The sequence below is a fragment of the Gobius niger genome (genome assembly GCF_951799975.1).
Source record: "Gobius niger genome assembly, chromosome: 9".
Lineage (NCBI taxonomy): Eukaryota > Metazoa > Chordata > Actinopteri > Gobiiformes > Gobiidae > Gobius > Gobius niger.
In genome coordinates, this window is record NC_136860.1 from 531,315 (window position 1) to 548,270 (window position 16,956).

The 16,956-nt window shown below is 51.4% G+C and overlaps 1 protein-coding gene across 1 annotated transcript in view; it reads left to right on the forward strand.

Annotated features, from left to right (window-relative positions):
• LOC306967383 (titin-like) overlaps window positions 1–16,956 on the forward strand; it is a 206,157-nt gene that overhangs the window by 13,397 nt on the left and 175,804 nt on the right. The window contains exons 6-19 of the mRNA XM_079562388.1: window positions 2,939–3,084; window positions 3,701–3,944; window positions 4,390–4,668; window positions 5,938–6,207; window positions 6,363–6,484; window positions 6,565–6,582; window positions 7,374–7,500; window positions 9,680–9,946; window positions 11,003–11,269; window positions 13,036–13,299; window positions 13,403–13,542; window positions 14,195–14,321; window positions 14,415–14,681; window positions 15,819–16,085. Of these exons, the coding sequence (XP_079418514.1) occupies window positions 2,939–3,084; window positions 3,701–3,944; window positions 4,390–4,668; window positions 5,938–6,207; window positions 6,363–6,484; window positions 6,565–6,582; window positions 7,374–7,500; window positions 9,680–9,946; window positions 11,003–11,269; window positions 13,036–13,299; window positions 13,403–13,542; window positions 14,195–14,321; window positions 14,415–14,681; window positions 15,819–16,085 (2,805 nt within the window). The remainder of the gene's footprint in view (window positions 1–2,938; window positions 3,085–3,700; window positions 3,945–4,389; window positions 4,669–5,937; window positions 6,208–6,362; window positions 6,485–6,564; window positions 6,583–7,373; window positions 7,501–9,679; window positions 9,947–11,002; window positions 11,270–13,035; window positions 13,300–13,402; window positions 13,543–14,194; window positions 14,322–14,414; window positions 14,682–15,818; window positions 16,086–16,956) is intronic.

Sequence of the window (16,956 nt, forward strand, 5' to 3'; positions counted from 1 at the left end):
GTGGTGACTCTGACAGCGGAGGTGACGAAGCTTCTGAACGAGGAGCTGAGCGTCCACCAGCTCCGAGACAGAGAGGACAGAGAGGTCATGACTTTAGGAAGAACCGAGAGGCTCTTCACGGCCGAGGAACAAACCGTGGCTCTGGAGGAGAGACAGGAGCCCGAGAGAGTGGAGACGGAGGAGAAGAAGGTGTCTCCAAAAGAGCCGTGGAAACGCAAAGATAAAGCTCAAACACAAGCGGAAACCGAGGAGGAGAAACTGGAGAGAAAGAAGATCTCCAAGCTCCCGAAAGACGAGGAGAAGACCGAGGAGGTGAAGCTGAAGCCCATGAAGAAGTCTCCGAAACCGTCCGAACCTGAACCGGAGAAGGTTCAGCTTAAAAAGGTCCCGACCAAACCGAAGGAGCCGGAGAAGGAGGTGGTCAGTCAGAGGAGCGAGGTGAGCCGGCATCACGACGAGGAGCTGACGGCGAAGAAGCTCCACCACGAGAGAGAAGACCGAGAGCTGCTCACGGTGCAGAGGTCTGTGCAGAGGGAGGAGAGAGCCGCTGAGGAGGGGGGTGAAGCCGAGGAGGAGAAGGAGGAGGCGCAGGAGGATGAGGACGAGAAGGGGAAGTGGCAGAGGAGCAGGAAACCACAGAGAGAGGAGGAACCAGAGCCGGATGTCACCAAGAGGAAGATCAAGAGGCTCCCGAAACCAGACGAGGAGCAGGAGAAGGTGACGCTGAAGCCGTTCGAGAAACCCAAACGAGACACCGAGGAGCACGAGAGGGGGAGGGAGGAGGGAGGAGAGGCGGCCGTGATGGGGGAGAGGCGAGCCAGGGGGGAGACGGAGAGAGAGAAACCTCCAGACACCCAGAGAGCAGCCAAACAGACCACTCCCGAGAAGGAGAAAGAAGAACCAAAGCCTAAAGAGAAGGAACCGGTGACGGAAAAGAGTCTGACGCCAAAGAAAGAAGAGGAGAAAGTTCCAAAGAAGGAAACATCTCCTGAAGAGACGGCCAAGGTCCTCAAACCAGAGCCTCGTCCTCAGAAGACTCCCACGAGGAAAGACCAGACCAAACCCAGAGAGATTCGGGAAACTCCGGAGGAAAAGGCATCTCTGAAAGAGTCTGTGAAAGTCCCCGAGCAACAGCCGAGACCAGAACCTAAACCAGAACCGAAACCAGAGCCTAAAGCAGAACCTAAAGCAGAACCTAAAGCAGAACCTAAAGCAGAACCTAAAGCAGAACCGAAGCCAGCGCCCAAGCTGAGAACGTCGCCACAGAAAGAGGAGCAAGAAGTGAAGAAGCCTGTGGAGCTGAAGAAGACTCCTCTAAGGAAACCGTCTCCAAAAGAGTCTGAACAAGCTGCTAAGCTAGAAGCGAAGGTCGAGCTAAAACCCAAAGCTCCATCGAAGAAAGAAGAAGCAGCAGAAACGAAACCCGTGGAGCTGAAGAAAACTCCTCTCAGGAAAACGTCTCCCAAAGAACCAGTCCCTAAAGCGAAGAAAGAGGAGCCGGCGAAGCTCCCGCTGCTGAAGGAGGTGTCTCCGCGGAGCATCAAGGTGGAGAAGGTCCCCACGCAGCCCGAGGAGGAGGTGTTCGAGGAGCAGGAGGAGCAGCAGGAGGAGGAGGAGGTCTGGATGTGGGAGATGGTTCCGGTCACAGAGCAGGACTGGACGGAGACGGAGGGAGCGCGAGAGGCGCCGGGGCCGACGGGAGTCAAACGAGGTGACTCCGAGAAACTGTCGTCCACGTCCAGTTCATCCATGGCTCCTAAACCTCCATCAGAACCATCTCCACAGCTTCATCCACGGCTTTGTCCGCTGAAAACATCACAAAACCCAACCTTCATCCATCTCCAAAGCCCTTCATTGACTTTCTAACGCTTTCTCCACGGCTTTCTCCAAACCTCCTTCAAACCATTTCATTTCCTCTGCATCATCTCCATCCACTGAAACCTTCATCCATCTCCATCCAGATGTGCTTTGACTCATCCCAAACATCCACAACATCTGCATCTGTGCTCTCATGCTTCGTCATGTTCGGGAATGTCTCCATCGTTTTCGTTTGTCTCCATCCGTGTGTCCACCTCCACATCAGAGCCATGGCTCCTCTTTGTCGTTCATCATCTCTGTGTTATGTGTGAGTTATTTGAGTGCATTTCCTCCAGTTCGACTTTACCCAAACCTAAAAGCTTCTCGTTCTTCAGTTGCTGTTTCGTTGTTGTTTTTTGATTTGGGTGAAGCCGAGCTGGAGAACGTGTGCGCGGTCGAGGTCGCGGTGAAGCGGTTCATTAAACCCGTCCTCCATCTTGTCTTCTCCAAATCCATCCACTTGGTTTCATCTCATCTTCACACGTTTCCATCATGAATCCTCCACATCTCCGTCCGTGGTCTCGTTCCTCGTCTTGTGTGTCCTCCATCTCGGCTCCAGAGAAACCTCTTGAACCTTCTCGCTGACGTGTGTTCTCTCTTCTCTAAACGTGCCTCGTTTCAGATGGAAAGCCGTCCGAGGAGCCTCCGAAAGGCCGCGCTGGCAGAGGATTCGGGGGTGAGACTTTGGCGTGAACGTTCCATCCCACAAACCTCTGAACTAACCTCTTCATGTAACACCAGAGTCTGTGGTTAAAGAACTCCTGACTTCCATCGTTTTGTCCTTAACCTCTGCCTTAACCCAGTTTTACCTCAATCTAAAAGCCTCTCCACTGGAGCTCACAGCCTCTAGGCCACTGTAGCGCCTCATTTGAAAGCTGAGACCTACAAACCTCAGGCTGTGAGCTGTTCAGTGAGAAGCTTCTAGATTTGGTAAAGCTGTAGAAGATGTCCTGGGTTAAGGCGGGGGTCATGTGCTCCATGAACCCTTTAATAACTAAATCATCTTCAGACCTCCTCCCTGGCGTCCGCTCTGTGTGGCACGTTCCTCTGGTTCTCACCCGGTTCTTCCCGGTTCTTCCAGCTCGCCAGACGCCGTCGCCCGGAGACCGCGGCCGAGGCCTCAGACCCGGGAAGGGCCCGTCGCCCCCGGAGGAACCAGCCATCCAGTTCAAGCTGAAGGCCGTGACGCTGAAGTTCACCAGGAAGATCCAGGACATCGTGCTGACGGTCAGAGCTCAGGCCCCTCACGTCCAGAGGCTGCAGAGTTTAGGCTGTGACGGAAACAGTTCAGCTTTAGGTTTAGAGACAAAAACTAAAATGTATCTGTTTTCAAACGTCAGGGCAGGTTAAAGGAATTATGAAGACCTTAAAAGTCATTGAAAAGCATTAAATTCAACCAAACAGGCGTCGGATACAGGTTTTAGCATCGCTCTGTTATTACAGGTTCTCTCCAGCCAGAGGCAAGTGGGATTTAATGCTTTTTAATGTCATTTAATGCCCTTTAATTTGGCACAATTCAATTGATGACTATAGTTTTAGCCTGGGTTTAGTCTCATTAATGACTGTTACTGTAGCTTTAGCCTGGGTTTAGTCTCATTAATGACCTTTACTGTAGTTTTAGCCTGGGTTTAGTCACATTAATGACCTTTACTGTAGTTTTAGCCTGGGTTTAGTCTCATTAATGACCTTTACTGTAGTTTTAGCCTGGGTTTAGTCACATTAATGACCTTTACTGTAGCTTTAGCCTGGTTTTAGCCTGGGTTTAGCCTGGTTTTAGCCTGGGTTTAGTCTTGTAATCCTCTCTCGGAGCCCTGCCCTGACCACACTGCCCGCTGCCCCGCAGGAGGCCGAGTCCATCGGCTCCTCCGCCGTCTTCGAGGCCGAGGTGTCTCCGTCCACGGCGGTGGCGTCCTGGATGAAGGACGGGGGAAACATCCGTGAAGGCCCCAAACACAAGTTCACGTCTGACGGAGTCCATCGCAAACTGCACATCATCGACGTGCAGCTGTCGGACGCCGGCGAGTACACCTGCGTGTGCAAGAACGCCGGCAAGGAGATCACCTGCACCGCCAAGCTCATCGTGGAAGGTACCGCCGCCTTCACACCTTTACGCCCCCACAGTCAGTCACAAAAGTAAAATCTCCTCCTGTTCAGCAGCTCTAAGGAAAGGCCGAGCGTTAGAAATGTGCCACACTCGTCACGTGTCGCTCCTGAACATGTTTGACGCGTGTGTCCGTGAGCGCCCCCTGCAGACGGCGGCCGACATTCAGCGTTTAAAGTCTTGTCTGACCCGGTCCAGTCGTACTCGACAGATCAGCCGCTCTGGCCCGTCCCAAACACGAGGGGGCGTCTTTGGAACGTTAGCGTTTATGTCACTTTTATGTGTTTAAGTCTCGTCTACAAACCGTTTTTCTCTCGGGATTCTCGTCCTGAACTGTGAGGTGGAAACTTAAGACTTTAATCAAGCTTAAGACCAGTTTAGTCTTGGTTTAGTCCCAGTTTAGTCCCGGTCCTAAACCCTGTCCTCCGCAGAGCTGCCCGTGAAGTGGCTGAAGGAACTGGAACCCGAGACCTCGTGCATGAAGGGACAGCCCATGTACCTGACCGGCGAGCTGAACAAGGAGCGCGACGTCGTGTGGAAACGCAACGGCGCCGTCATCAAGACCAAGGCGGGGAAGATCGCCATCAACGTGATCGGCATGCAGCACGCCATCACCATCCAGAACGCCACGGAGGAGGAGGCGGGGCTCTACACCTGCGCCGTGGACGGACAGGAGGACGTGGTCACCTCCACCAACGTCAAGGTCATCGGTGAGTGAGGCGTTCACTGTCCTTCACAAACACGGGACTCCAGGTTCACCTTTCCCAGGTTTCTACAGTGAAACCTGGGTTGATTAAGTATTTAAGTACTTGGTATAATTAAGTATCCCAGCAGTGGATATAGTGGTTAATGATAATCACTGAGAGTTTGGTCTCACCCTTAAAGACTTTGTTACAATCCAGTTCCACAAGTGGCACAGAAGCCTTTAGCAAATCGATGAGAATGACAATAGTGGCCTTTTTGTCCTCAAAGTTTCTCACGATTGACTCAGTAAGATTGTGTGAGATTAAATCCACAGGCAGAAGATACGACAAGGATTAATGACCCAGTCAGAGTTTAGTGTCACTTTAAATCTCTTAACTCCCGCCTGAACCCAGAGGATCTTTTTTCCATCATTTTTTTGTTGGGTATTCAACTCATATTTGTAACTTTTTTGTCATTTTTTGTCAAACTTTTATCACTTTTTTTTCATTTTTTCGTCAATTTTTTATCCCATTTTTGTCATTTTTGGTTACATTTTTGTAGTTTTTTTGTCAATTTTTTATCAAATTTTTATCATATTTTTGGTAATTTTTTTGTCACTTTTTTGTCAATTTCTTGTGGCATTTTTGCCTCTTTTTCATCAATGTTTTCTCACTTTTTTGTCACATTTCCATCATTGTTTTCGTCTCAGTTTTGTTGCTATTTTCGCAGCTTTTTGGACTGGGCTAAAGCCAAACTGGAGAACATGTGCTCGGCTCAGGTGGGAGTTAAGGGGTTAATCCTGTTCTTAAACTCGCATATATGCCGTTTTTCACTTCAATTTCAGATGATTGTTGGCATTTTTTCCTCATATTTTCTCAGGATTTAAACAGTCAAATGGATTTAGATGAAATACAGATGAAGTGCACACGGCGAGGAATAATAATCCACTCAGAGTTTAGTGTCACATGTAAAGACTTTGTTATAATCCGGTTCCAAAAGTGGCACATGAGGCATTTGGATTACAATTACAGACGATTGTTGGAATATTTTCCTCATATTTTCTCATTTCCTCTATAGATGAAGTGCACATAATAAGGAATAATAACCCAGTGGGAGTTTAGCGTAATAGGATTTCTGCAGTAAAAGTGGATTAACCCTCGGCAGAGCAGTTAGAACCGTCTCTCTGCAAATGCCACTCGTTTGGCTGTAGTTTAGTCCGTGTTCAGTCCGTGTTCAGTCCGTGTTCAGTCCGTGTTCAGTCCGTGTTCAGCCCCTGACCCTCTGCCCTCCTGCAGAGGTCATCAAGGACTGGCTGGTGAAGCCTCTGAGGGATCAGCACGTGAAGCCCAAGGCCAGCGCCAGCTTCCGGGGCGAGCTCTTCAAGGACACGCCCAACTGGAAATGGCTGAAGGGCGACACGGAGCTGCAGCCTTCAGACAAGGTCCAGATCCAGAAGGACGGCCCCAACGTGAGCCTCACCATCAACAACTGCCAGCCCAACGACGTGTCGGACTACACGCTGGAGGTGGAGGACCGGAGATACAGCGCCAAGCTCACGCTGGGAGGTACGTACAGCGGACCCCCCGAGACCCCGAGACCCCGAGACCCCGACACCCTGAGACCCTGAGACCCCGACACCCCGAGACCCCGAGACCCCGACACCCCGACACCCCGACACCCCGAGACTGAGACACTGGACCTCACTCTGTGTGTCTTTCAGAGCGTGAGGCCGAGGTGCTGAAGCCGCTGGAGAATGTGGAAGTGATGGAGAAAGAAGAAGCCAAGTTTAACACAGAGATTTCTGAGGAGGATGTGAGCGGAGAGTGGAAGCTGAGGGGACAGGTGCTGATCAGGTCCCCGGTAAGTCCCCGAGTCTGCCCCCACAATACAGACCTACAATAACCCTAACCCTGAGGGGACAGGTGCTGACCAGGTCCTCGGTAAGTCCCCGAGTCTGCCCCCACAATACAGACCTACAATAACCCACACCCTGAGGGGACAGGTGCTGATCAGGTCCCCGGTAAGTCCCCGAGTCTGCCCCCACAATACAGACCTACAATAACCCTTACCCTGAGGGGACAGGTGCTGATCAGGTCCCCGGTAAGTCCCCGAGTCTGCCCCCACAATACAGACCTACAATAACCCTAACCCTGAGGGGACAGGTTCTGATCAGGTCCCCGGTAAGTCCCCGAGTCTGCCCCCACAATACAGACCTACAATAACCCTAACCCTGAGGGGACAGGTGCTGATCAGGTCCCCGGTAAGTCCCCGAGTCTGCCCCCACAATACAGACCTACAATAACCCAGACCCTGAGGGGACAGATGCTGATCAGGTCCCCGGTAAGTCCCCGAGTCTGCCCCCACAATACAGACCTACAATAACCCTAACCCTAACCCTGAGGGGACAGGTGCTGACCAAGTCCCCGGTAAGTCCCTGAGTCTGCGTCCACAATACAGACCTACAATAACCCACACCCTGAGGGGACAGGTGCTGATCAGGTCCCCGGTAAGTCCCCGAGTCTGCCCCCACATTACAGACCTACAATATCCCAAACCCTAACCCTAACCCTGAGGGGACAGTGCTGATCAAGTCCCCGGTAAGTCTTGACAGGTCTACAATAACCCAATCCTTAACCCTAAGGACTGTAGATTGTATCCGCTCTCTCAAACCCACACCCTAAAGAGTGGGGGTGACCTAGCCTCCGATAACCATGAGTGTCTCCTCTCTCAGACGGTGGACATAAAGATGGAAGGGAAGAAGCGCTTCCTGACGCTGAAGAACGTGCAGCTGGATCAGGCCGGAGAAGTGTCGTACCAGGCGCTGAACGCCGTGACCTCGGCCATGTTGAACGTCAAAGGTAGAGCTCCCCGAGCTACAGACTTTAAGATGTTTCTCCAAGGACAGTTTCTCTGACTCTGCTCCAGTTTCTCCAACAGGAAACTTCAGCTCGAACCAGGTTTATTTATGTCTTTACAGGAAAAGTCTCCGGGGTTTTGGAGTCTCCTGGTTCAGTCTGTGTCCGTGTAAACTCAGGCTCCTGATGGTTCTCCTGAGGTTCCTGAGAAACCAGGACTCTCTGTTTACATGGACACAGACCATTTTATTGCATTATTAAAACAAAGGGTTCTTCTTCTTCACGCCTGATAATACTAAATGTCTTATCGTGTACACTCACACCTGCTGCTGCATGTCTCTCCCAACATAATGACCTTTGTGACTCTCCTCCCGGTCAGCTCAGTCCTGCTGCAGCCGTGAGTATCAGCCTCTTCTTCTGTCCAAGCTGCAGGCGTGTTGCTGCCTCCTGCTGTTCGTTTTTCACACAGTCCAACAGTCCAACACTCTGCAGTTTCTTCTGTAGTTTCTCCTGGAGCTTTGGATTAAAAACCGCTTTAACCGAGCACATTTTCTCCAGTTCAGCTTTACCCAAATCTAAAAGCTTGTGGACTGGAGTTCGTCTAGTGTAAGGGTTCGAACCTGACCCTGTTCTTCTGCCAAACCTTTTCTTTCAAACCTTTTCTTTCAAACCTTTTCTTTCAACCATTTTCTTTCGCCGTAGGCTCCGCTCCATAGGCCGTTTTGTCCCAGTGTAGTTCCCTCTTTGTCCCAGTGTAGTTTCCTCTTTATCCCAGTGTAGTTCCCTCTTTATCCCAGTGTAGCTCCCTCTTTGTCCCAGTGTAGTTCCCTCTTTGTCCCAGTGTAGCTCCCTCTTTGTCCCAGTGTAGTTCCCTCTTTGTCCCAGTGTAGCTCCCTCTTTGTCCCAGTGTAGCTCCCTCTTTGTCCCAGTGTAGTTCCCTCTTTATCCCAGTGTAGTTCCCTCTTTATCCCAGTGTAGTTCCCTCTTTGTTCCAGTGTAGTTCCCTCTTTATCCCAGTGTAGTTCCCTCTTTATCCCAGTGTAGTTCCCTCTTTGTCCCAGTGTAGTTCCCTCTTTATCCCAGTGTAGTTCCCTCTTTGTCCCAGTGTAGTTCCCTCTTTGTCCCAGTGTAGCTCCCTCTTTGTCCCAGTGTAGTTCCCTCTTTGTCCCAGTGTAGTTCCCTCTTTATCCCAGTGTAGTTCCCTCTTTATCCCAGTGTAGTTCCCTCTTTGTCCCAGTGTAGCTCCCTCTTTGTCCCAGTGTAGTTCCCTCTTTGTCCCAGTGTAGTTCCCTCTTTGTCCCAGTGTAGTTCCCTCTTTATCCCAGTTTAGTTCCCTCTTTGTCCCAGTGTAGTTCCCTCTTTGTCCCAGTGTAGTTCCCTCTTTATCCCAGTGTAGTTCCCTCTTTATCCCAGTGTAGTTCCCTCTTTGTCCCAGTGTAGTTCCCTCTTTATCCCAGTGTAGTTCCCTCTTTATCCCAGTGTAGTTCCCTCTTTATCCCAGTGTAGTTCCCTCTTTATCCCAGTGTAGTTCCCTCTTTATCCCAGTGTAGTTCCCTCTTTATCCCAGTGTAGTTCCCTCTTTATCCCAGTGTAGTTCCCTCTTTATCCCAGTGTAGTTCCCTCTTTATCCCAGTGTAGTTCCCTCTTTGTTCCAGTGTAGTTCCCTCTTTATCCCAGTGTAGTTCCCTCTTTATCCCAGTGTAGTTCCCTCTTTATCCCAGTTTAACACCCTCTTTACCTTGGGTGGCGCAGCGGTTAGCGCTCACGCCTCACAGCAATAAGGTCCTGGGTTCGATTCCCACTTGGACGGGCCTTTCTGTGTGGAGTTTGCATGTTCTCCCCGTGTCTGCGTAGGTTTCCTCCGGGTACTCTGGTTTCCCCTACCACTAAAAACATGTACAATAGATTCCCCTCTGGGACCAGGACTCCCCTGGAAAAGAGATTCAGACTATCCTGGTTAAATAAAGGTCAATAACAATCAATAACCCCGGTTTAACCCCCTCTTTACACCCGTTGTTGGCACCCTCTTTAGTCCAAGTTTGGCGCCCTCCTTACCCCGGGTTGTTGGCGCCCTCGTTACCCCCATTTAGCGCCCTCTTGACCCCGTTTGGCGCCCTCTTGACCCCGTTTGGCCCCTCTTTACCCGGTTCATGTGGCGTAACGCTGTGGCTGTCCGCTCCAGAGATCGAGCTGGACTTCGTGGAGCGGTTGACGGACGTGTCGGTGCCCGAGAACAAACAGGCCAAGTTCGAGTGCAGCGTGACCCGCGAGGTGCCCAAGGTCATGTGGTTCCGCGGCGTGGAGGTCATCACGCAGTCGCCCAAGTACGAGGTCATCGGCGACGGCGTGAGGCACATGCTCGTCATCAACAACTGCCAGTTCGAGGACGAGGCGCAGTACACGGTGGAGGCGCAGGGGATCAAGTCCACGGCGGAGCTCAGGGTGGAAGGTAAGAGAGAGAGGGAGAGGGGGAGAGAGAGGGAGAGAGAGGGAGAGAGAGGAGGGAGAGAGAGGGGGAGAGAGAGGGAGAGAGAGGAGGGAGAGAGGGAGAGAGGGGGAGAGGGAAAGGGAGGAGAGAGAGAGAGAGGGAGAGAGAGGGAGAGACGAGAGAGGGGAGAGGGAGAGGGGAGAGAGAGGAGAGAGAGGGAGAGAGAGAGGAGGGAGAGAGAGGGGGAGAGAGAGGAGGGAGAGAGGGAGAGGAGAGAGAGGGGAGAGAGAGGAGAGAGAGGGAGAGAGGAGGGAGAGAGAGGGGAGAGGGAGAGGGGAGAGAGAGGAGAGAGAGGGAGAGAGAGAGGAGGGAGAGAGAGGGGGAGAGAGAGGAGGGAGAGAGGGAGAGGAGAGAGAGGGGAGAGAGAGGAGAGAGAGGGAGAGAGGAGGGAGAGAGAGGGGGAGAGAGAGAGGGAGAGAGGAGAGAGAGGGGGAGAGGGAGAGAGGAGAGAGAGAGAGAGAGAGGAGAGAGAGGAGAGAGAGGGAGAGGGGAGAGAGAGGAGAGAGAGGGAGAGGGGAGAGAGAGGGAGAGAGAGGGAGAGAGAGGAGAGAGAGAGGGAGAGAGAGGGGGAGAGAGAGGGAGAGGGAGGAGAGAGAGAGAGGGAGAGAGGGAGAGGGAGAGGTGGAGGATAGAGAGGAGACGGTGCTAATCTCTGGAAGACCTGAGGTTGAAGGAGGGGCAGACTTAGGGGTTGTAGTAGTGGTATAGGTGTAGTTAGGTACTGCAGCAGTAGTAGTAGTATAAGTATCAGAAGTATCAGCAGTAGTAGTAGTATAAGTATCAGAAGTATCAGTAGTAGTAGTAGTATAAGTATCAGTAGTATCAGTAGTAGTAAGCCGGTGTGTATTCCAGGCGTGCGTCTGCAGTTCTCGAAGCGTCTGGATGACCTGACGCTGAGGGAGGGGCAGACTTAGAGGTTGTAGTAGTAGTATAGGTGTAGTTAGGTACTGCAGTAGTAGTAGTAGTAGTATCAGTAGTAGTATAAGTATCAGTAGTAGTAAGCGGTGTGTATTCCAGGCGTGCGTCTCCAGTTCTCCAAGCGTCTCGATGACCTCACGCTGAGGGAGGGGCAGACGGCTCTGTTCGAGCTGGAGCTGAGCCGCGATGACGTCCCGGTCACCTGGTACAGGAACGAGGTGAAGATCCACGTGAGCCGCACCGTGGTCACGCGTGTGGAGGGACGGCGCCACCTGCTGGAGCTGCGCAGCCTCAGCATGGACGACACGTGTCAGATCAAAGCCGAGGCGCGAGGCGTGTCCTGCAACGCCAAGCTCAGCGTCATAGGTAACGCCGCAACGCCGCCGCAAAACGCCGCCGCAGCCGGCTCCAGAGGCAGCTCCATGTCCCTCATCCAGATCCATGTCCCTCATCCAGATCCATGTCCTTCACCCAGATCCATGTCCCTCAAAGCTCCACCATCTTTGTCTCCACCTCCACCAATGTTCTTCAAACTTCCTCATCCGCAACTTCTAACCAGCTCCATCTCATGTCCTCTCCATCGGTTCTTCATCCACCATCTTTGTCGACTCTTAAGCTCCATCTAAATGTCCTTCAAACCTCCTCCACCGTCTTCGTCTGGTCTTTACGACTTCTCAAACCTTTCCATAAATCGCTCATCAACTCCAGCCGCTCCATCTCATCTTCTTCTGTGTAACTGCTCGTCTTTGTTCCACCGATTCATCTCCTTCATCTCCACCATCTCCACCATCTCCACCATCTCCTTCATGTGTCATTACTGTCTTATTACCGTCTTCTCCTTATTCTCTTTTCCATCTCATTGACCTTTAACCTTTACATGTACAGCAGTGGTTCCCAAAGCGAGGGGCGCGGTCCACCCTGAGGTAGAGCTGTGTATGAACATGGTGTTGCTCCTCAGGTTTGGTAAAGTCATTAAATGAACTGTACCTGCTCCTCAGAGGTCACCTTTGACCTTTGACCTGCTCCTGCCGGGATCAGCCCTGTTTCAGAGCCCTTCACTTCGGGAAACGCTGCTGTAGAAACATCTCCACAGCTTCATCAAACCTCTGGCTCTGCAGGTTCTTCATCCGTGTTTTCATCCATGTTTTAACCCATGTTTCCCCATCCTCACCACAGGTCCATCTGTTCACCATCTGTTCATCATCTCCTCATGTTTGTTCATTGTTTCTGAGACTCACTTTGGTCCAGGATCAGGACAAACGCCGGGTTCTTCAGGCGAGACGCTGCAGGAGAATCAGGAGTAAATGTTATTATCGGTGACCTAAAACTGTTCAGATCCAGGTTTAAATGTGAGCTTTGATTTTGTGGCATCTTCTCCTCATTTTGTAGCCTTCAAAGCTCAATAAATCTGGAACTAATTAGATGTTGTAGAAATCCTTCTGTGAAATAACCTTCCGTCTGGATCTGAACAAACTTCTGGTGCTTTGCTCACGCTCTACAGAACATGGAGACCATGTGAGGAGATAAGCTGAGAGACGATGGTCAAAGTCCTTCTGAACATGACGTGAAGTAACAGACTCACAGACAGGCGGGGTCCTCCTCTCTGTGCTGAGGAGCACGATGAGGATCAGAGGAACTGCCTGAGGTCTGGACTTCACTCTCTCTGAAGTCGCCTGATCTTTGACACGACTTCTGTCTCCAGTGTTTGCTTTGGTTATTTAAGAACCAGGTCTGAGGCCTCCTCGCCATGCGGGAGTCAGAAGAGTCACAAACATCGTAAAGAGTCTGACAGTTTAGTTTAGTTTAGTTTAGTTCAGTTTAGTTTAGTTTAGTTTAGTTTAGTTTAGTTTAGTTTAGTTTAGTTTAGTTTAGTTTAGTTTAGTTTAGTTTAGTTTAGTTTAGTTTATTAGTTTATTGGATCAGTTCAAATTCTGCTCAAACGGAGTGAGCTGAAGCAAAAGGCTGTGAGCGCCGCCCACCCTCGCCAGAGTTAAAACTAGAATGTGTTCGCCTGCAGCGTCTTGCCTTCAGTTCTAAAGTCCTGGTCCAAAGTCCTGGTCCAGGTCCAGAGTCCTGGTCCTGAACAGGAAGCTCCTCCTCTTCTCGCTCTGACGTTTGCTTTGCCGCCTCAGAGGGAGACGCCGTGTTCGTGACGAAGCTCGCGGACTTCACGGCGGTGGAGAAGGACGAGGTGGAGCTGACGTGCGAGCTCAGCAAAGACGTGCCCGTGGTTTGGTACCGGGAGCAGATGGAGCTGGTCCAGTCCAAGACCCTGGTCCTGAAGAGCGAAGGAACCCGGAGAACGCTGGTCCTCAAGAAGATCGAGCTGCAGGACCAGGGCCAGTACTGCTGCGACTGCGGAACCGACCAGACCAAGGCCAAGATCAGCGTGGAGGGTGAGTGCCGGAGCGGGAGCGGTGTGGACCCGGTCAGGACCCGGTCAGGACCCGGTTAGGACCCGGTCAGGACCCGGTTTAGACCTGTGGGCTCTGCTTTCAGCGCGTGACGTGAAGGTGGTGCGTCCGATCTACGGCGTGGAGCTGTTCGATGGAGAGACGGCGAGGTTCGAGGTGGAGATCTCAGCCGACGACGTTCACGGGCAGTGGAAGCTCAACGGAGAAGTGCTCAGCCCGTCCTCCGTGAGTCCCCGAACCAGGACTCAACATGGACTAAACCAGGACTCAACATGGACTAAACCAGGACTCAACATGGACTAAACCAGGACTCAACATGGACTAAACCAGGACTCAACATGGACTAAACATGGACTAAACCAGGACTCAACATGGACTAAACCAGGACTCAACGTGGACTAAACATGGACTAAACCAGGACTCAACATGGACTGAACCAGGACTCAACATGGACTAAACCAGGACTCAACATGGACTAAACCAGGACTCAACATGGACTAAACCAGGACTCAACATGGACTAAACCAGGACTCAACATGGACTGAACATGGACTCAACATGGACTAAACATGGACTAAACCAGGACTCAACATGGACTAAACCAGGACTCAACATGGACTAAACATGGACTAAACCAGGACTCAACATGGACTATACATGAACTAAACATGGACTAAACCAGGACTCAACCAGACCAAAACCAGACCAAAGCCTGAACTAAACACAGACCAGAACTCGACCAAAGCCTGACCATCACCAGGACTAGACTTGAAGTAAACCAGAACTACAACCAGACCAAAACCTGGACTGACCCTGGCCCGGACAGCCGGCCTGGGTGGAGCTCCTCGTCTTTGTGGTTGACCCTCTGTCTCTGCAGGACGTGGACATCATCGAGGAGGGCCCCAAACACACTCTGATCCTGTATAACTGCAGAGTGGCCATGGCCGGTGAAGTGTCCTTCAGCGCCGCCAACGCCAAGTGCGCCGCCAACCTGAAGGTCAAAGGTGAGACACCAGAGGAACCAGATCCTGATCTCTAACCTTCTCTCCTGTTTGTCTGGTCTGATCCCCGTCTAACCCTCTCCTCCGCCTCCTCAGAGCTGCCGCTGAACTTCCTGACGCCGCTCAGCGACGTGCAGGTGTACGAGAAGGACGAGGCTCGCTTCGAGGTGGAGGTGTCGCGCGTCCCCAAGTCCTTCCGCTGGCTGAAGGGCTCGGCCGAGGTGCAGAGCGACGACAAGTACGAGTGCGGCCAGGAGGGAAACCTGTTCGTGCTGCGCGTCAAGTCTGCGGCCTACGAAGACGAGGCCAAGTACATGTTCGAGGCAGAGGACAAGAGGACCACGGGCAAGCTGGTCATCCAAGGTCAGACGCTAATGTAGCTCTTTATTAATCAGCCCACACTGGTCATCCAAGGTCAGACGCTAATGTAGCTCTTTATTAATCAGCCCACACTGGTCATCCAAGGTCAGACGCTAATGTAGCTCTTTATTAATCAGCCCACACTGGTCATCCAAGGTCAGACGCTAATGTAGCTCTTTATTAATCAGCCCACACTGGTCATCCAAGGTCAGACGCTAATGTAGCTCTTTATTAATCAGCCCACACTGGTCATCCAAGGTCAGGAGCTAATGTAGCTCTTTATTAAACAGCCCACACTGGTCACCCAAGGTCAGGAGCTAATGTAGCTCTTTATTAAACAGCCCACACTGGTCATCCAAGGTCAGGGGCTAATATTACTCTTTATTAAACAGCCCACACTGGTCATCCAAGGTCAGGAGCTAATATTACTCTTTATTAAACAGCCCACACTGGTCATCCAAGGTCAGGGGCTAATATTACTCTTTATTAAACAGCCCACACTGGTCATCCAAGGTCAGGAGCTAATGTAGCTCTTTATTAAACAGCCCACACTGGTCACCCAAGGTCAGGAGCTAATGTAGCTCTTTATTAATCAGCCCACACTGGTCATCCAAGGTCAGGGGCTAATATTACTCTTTATTAAACAGCCCACACTGGTCATCCAAGGTCAGGAGCTAATATTACCATTTATTAAACAGCCCACACTGGTCATCCAAGGTCAGGAGCTAATATTACTCTTTATTAAACAGCCCACACTGGTCATCCAAGGTCAGACGCTAATATTACTCTTTATAACTATTAAACTGTGTGTCTCTGAGTGTGACCTTCATTCCCCCCTCCTCATGACTCTGACTCCGCCCCCCCTCCTCATGACTCTGACTCCGCCCCCCCTCCTCATGACTCTGACTCCGCCCCCCCTCCTCATGACTCTGACTCCGCCCCCCCCCTCCTCATGACTCTGACACCGCCCCCCCTCCTCATGACTCTGACTCCGCCCCCCCTCCTCATGACTCTGACTCCGCCCCCCCCTCCTCATGACTCTGACTCCGCCGCCCCTCCTCATGACTCTGACTCCGCCCCCCTCCTCATGACTCTGACTCCGCCCCCCCTCCTCATGACTCTGACTCCGCCCCTCCTCAGGAATCCGCCTGGAGTTCGTGAAGCCGATCAAGGACGTGACGGTGAAGGAGCGTGAGACGGCGGAGTTCTCGGTGGAGCTGTCCCACGATAAGATCACCGTGGCCTGGTACAAGAACGACGTGCGCCTGCATCCCAGCAAGGTGGTCCACATGAGCGACCAGGGCCGGGTCCACTCGCTGGCCTTCAAGGAGGTCACCATCGACGACACGTCCATGATCCGCGTGGAGGCCATGGACAAGAGCCTGACCGCCATGCTGACCGTCATCGGTAAGTCCTGCTTATACTATTACTTATACTACTACTACTACTACTACTACTACTACTACGATAGACGACAAGAGCCTGACCGCCATGCTGACCGTCATCGGTAAGTCCTGCTTATACTATTACTTATACTACTACTACTACTACTACTACTACTACTACGATAGACGACAAGAGCCTGACCGCCATGCTGACCGTCATCGGTACGTCCTACTTATACTACTACTTATACTACTACTACTACTACAACTACTACTGCGATAGAGGGCAAGAGCCTGACCGCCATGCTGACCGTCATAGGTACGTCCTACTTATACTATTACTTATACTACTACTACTACTACAACTACTACTGCGATAGAGCCTGACCGCCATGCTGACCGTCATAGGTACGTCCTACTTATACTATTACTTATACTACTACTACTACAACTACTACTGCGATAGAGCCTGACCGCCATGCTGACCGTCATAGGTACACCTACTTATACTACTACTTATACTACTACTACTACAACTACTACTGCGATAGAGCCTGACCGCCATGCTGACCGTCATAGGTACGTCCTGCTTATACTACTACTTATACTACTACTACTACAACTACTACTGCGATAGAGCCTGACCGCCATGCTGACCGTCATAGGTACGCCCTACTTATACTACTATTACTTATACTACTACTACTACAACTACTACTACTGCGATAGAGCCTGACCGCCATGCTGACCATCATAGGTACGTCCTACTTATACTACTACTACTACTACAACTACTACTGCGATAGAGGACAAGAGCCTGACCGCCATGCTGACCGTCATCGGTACGTCCTTCTTATACTATTACTTATACTACTACTACTACTACTACAACT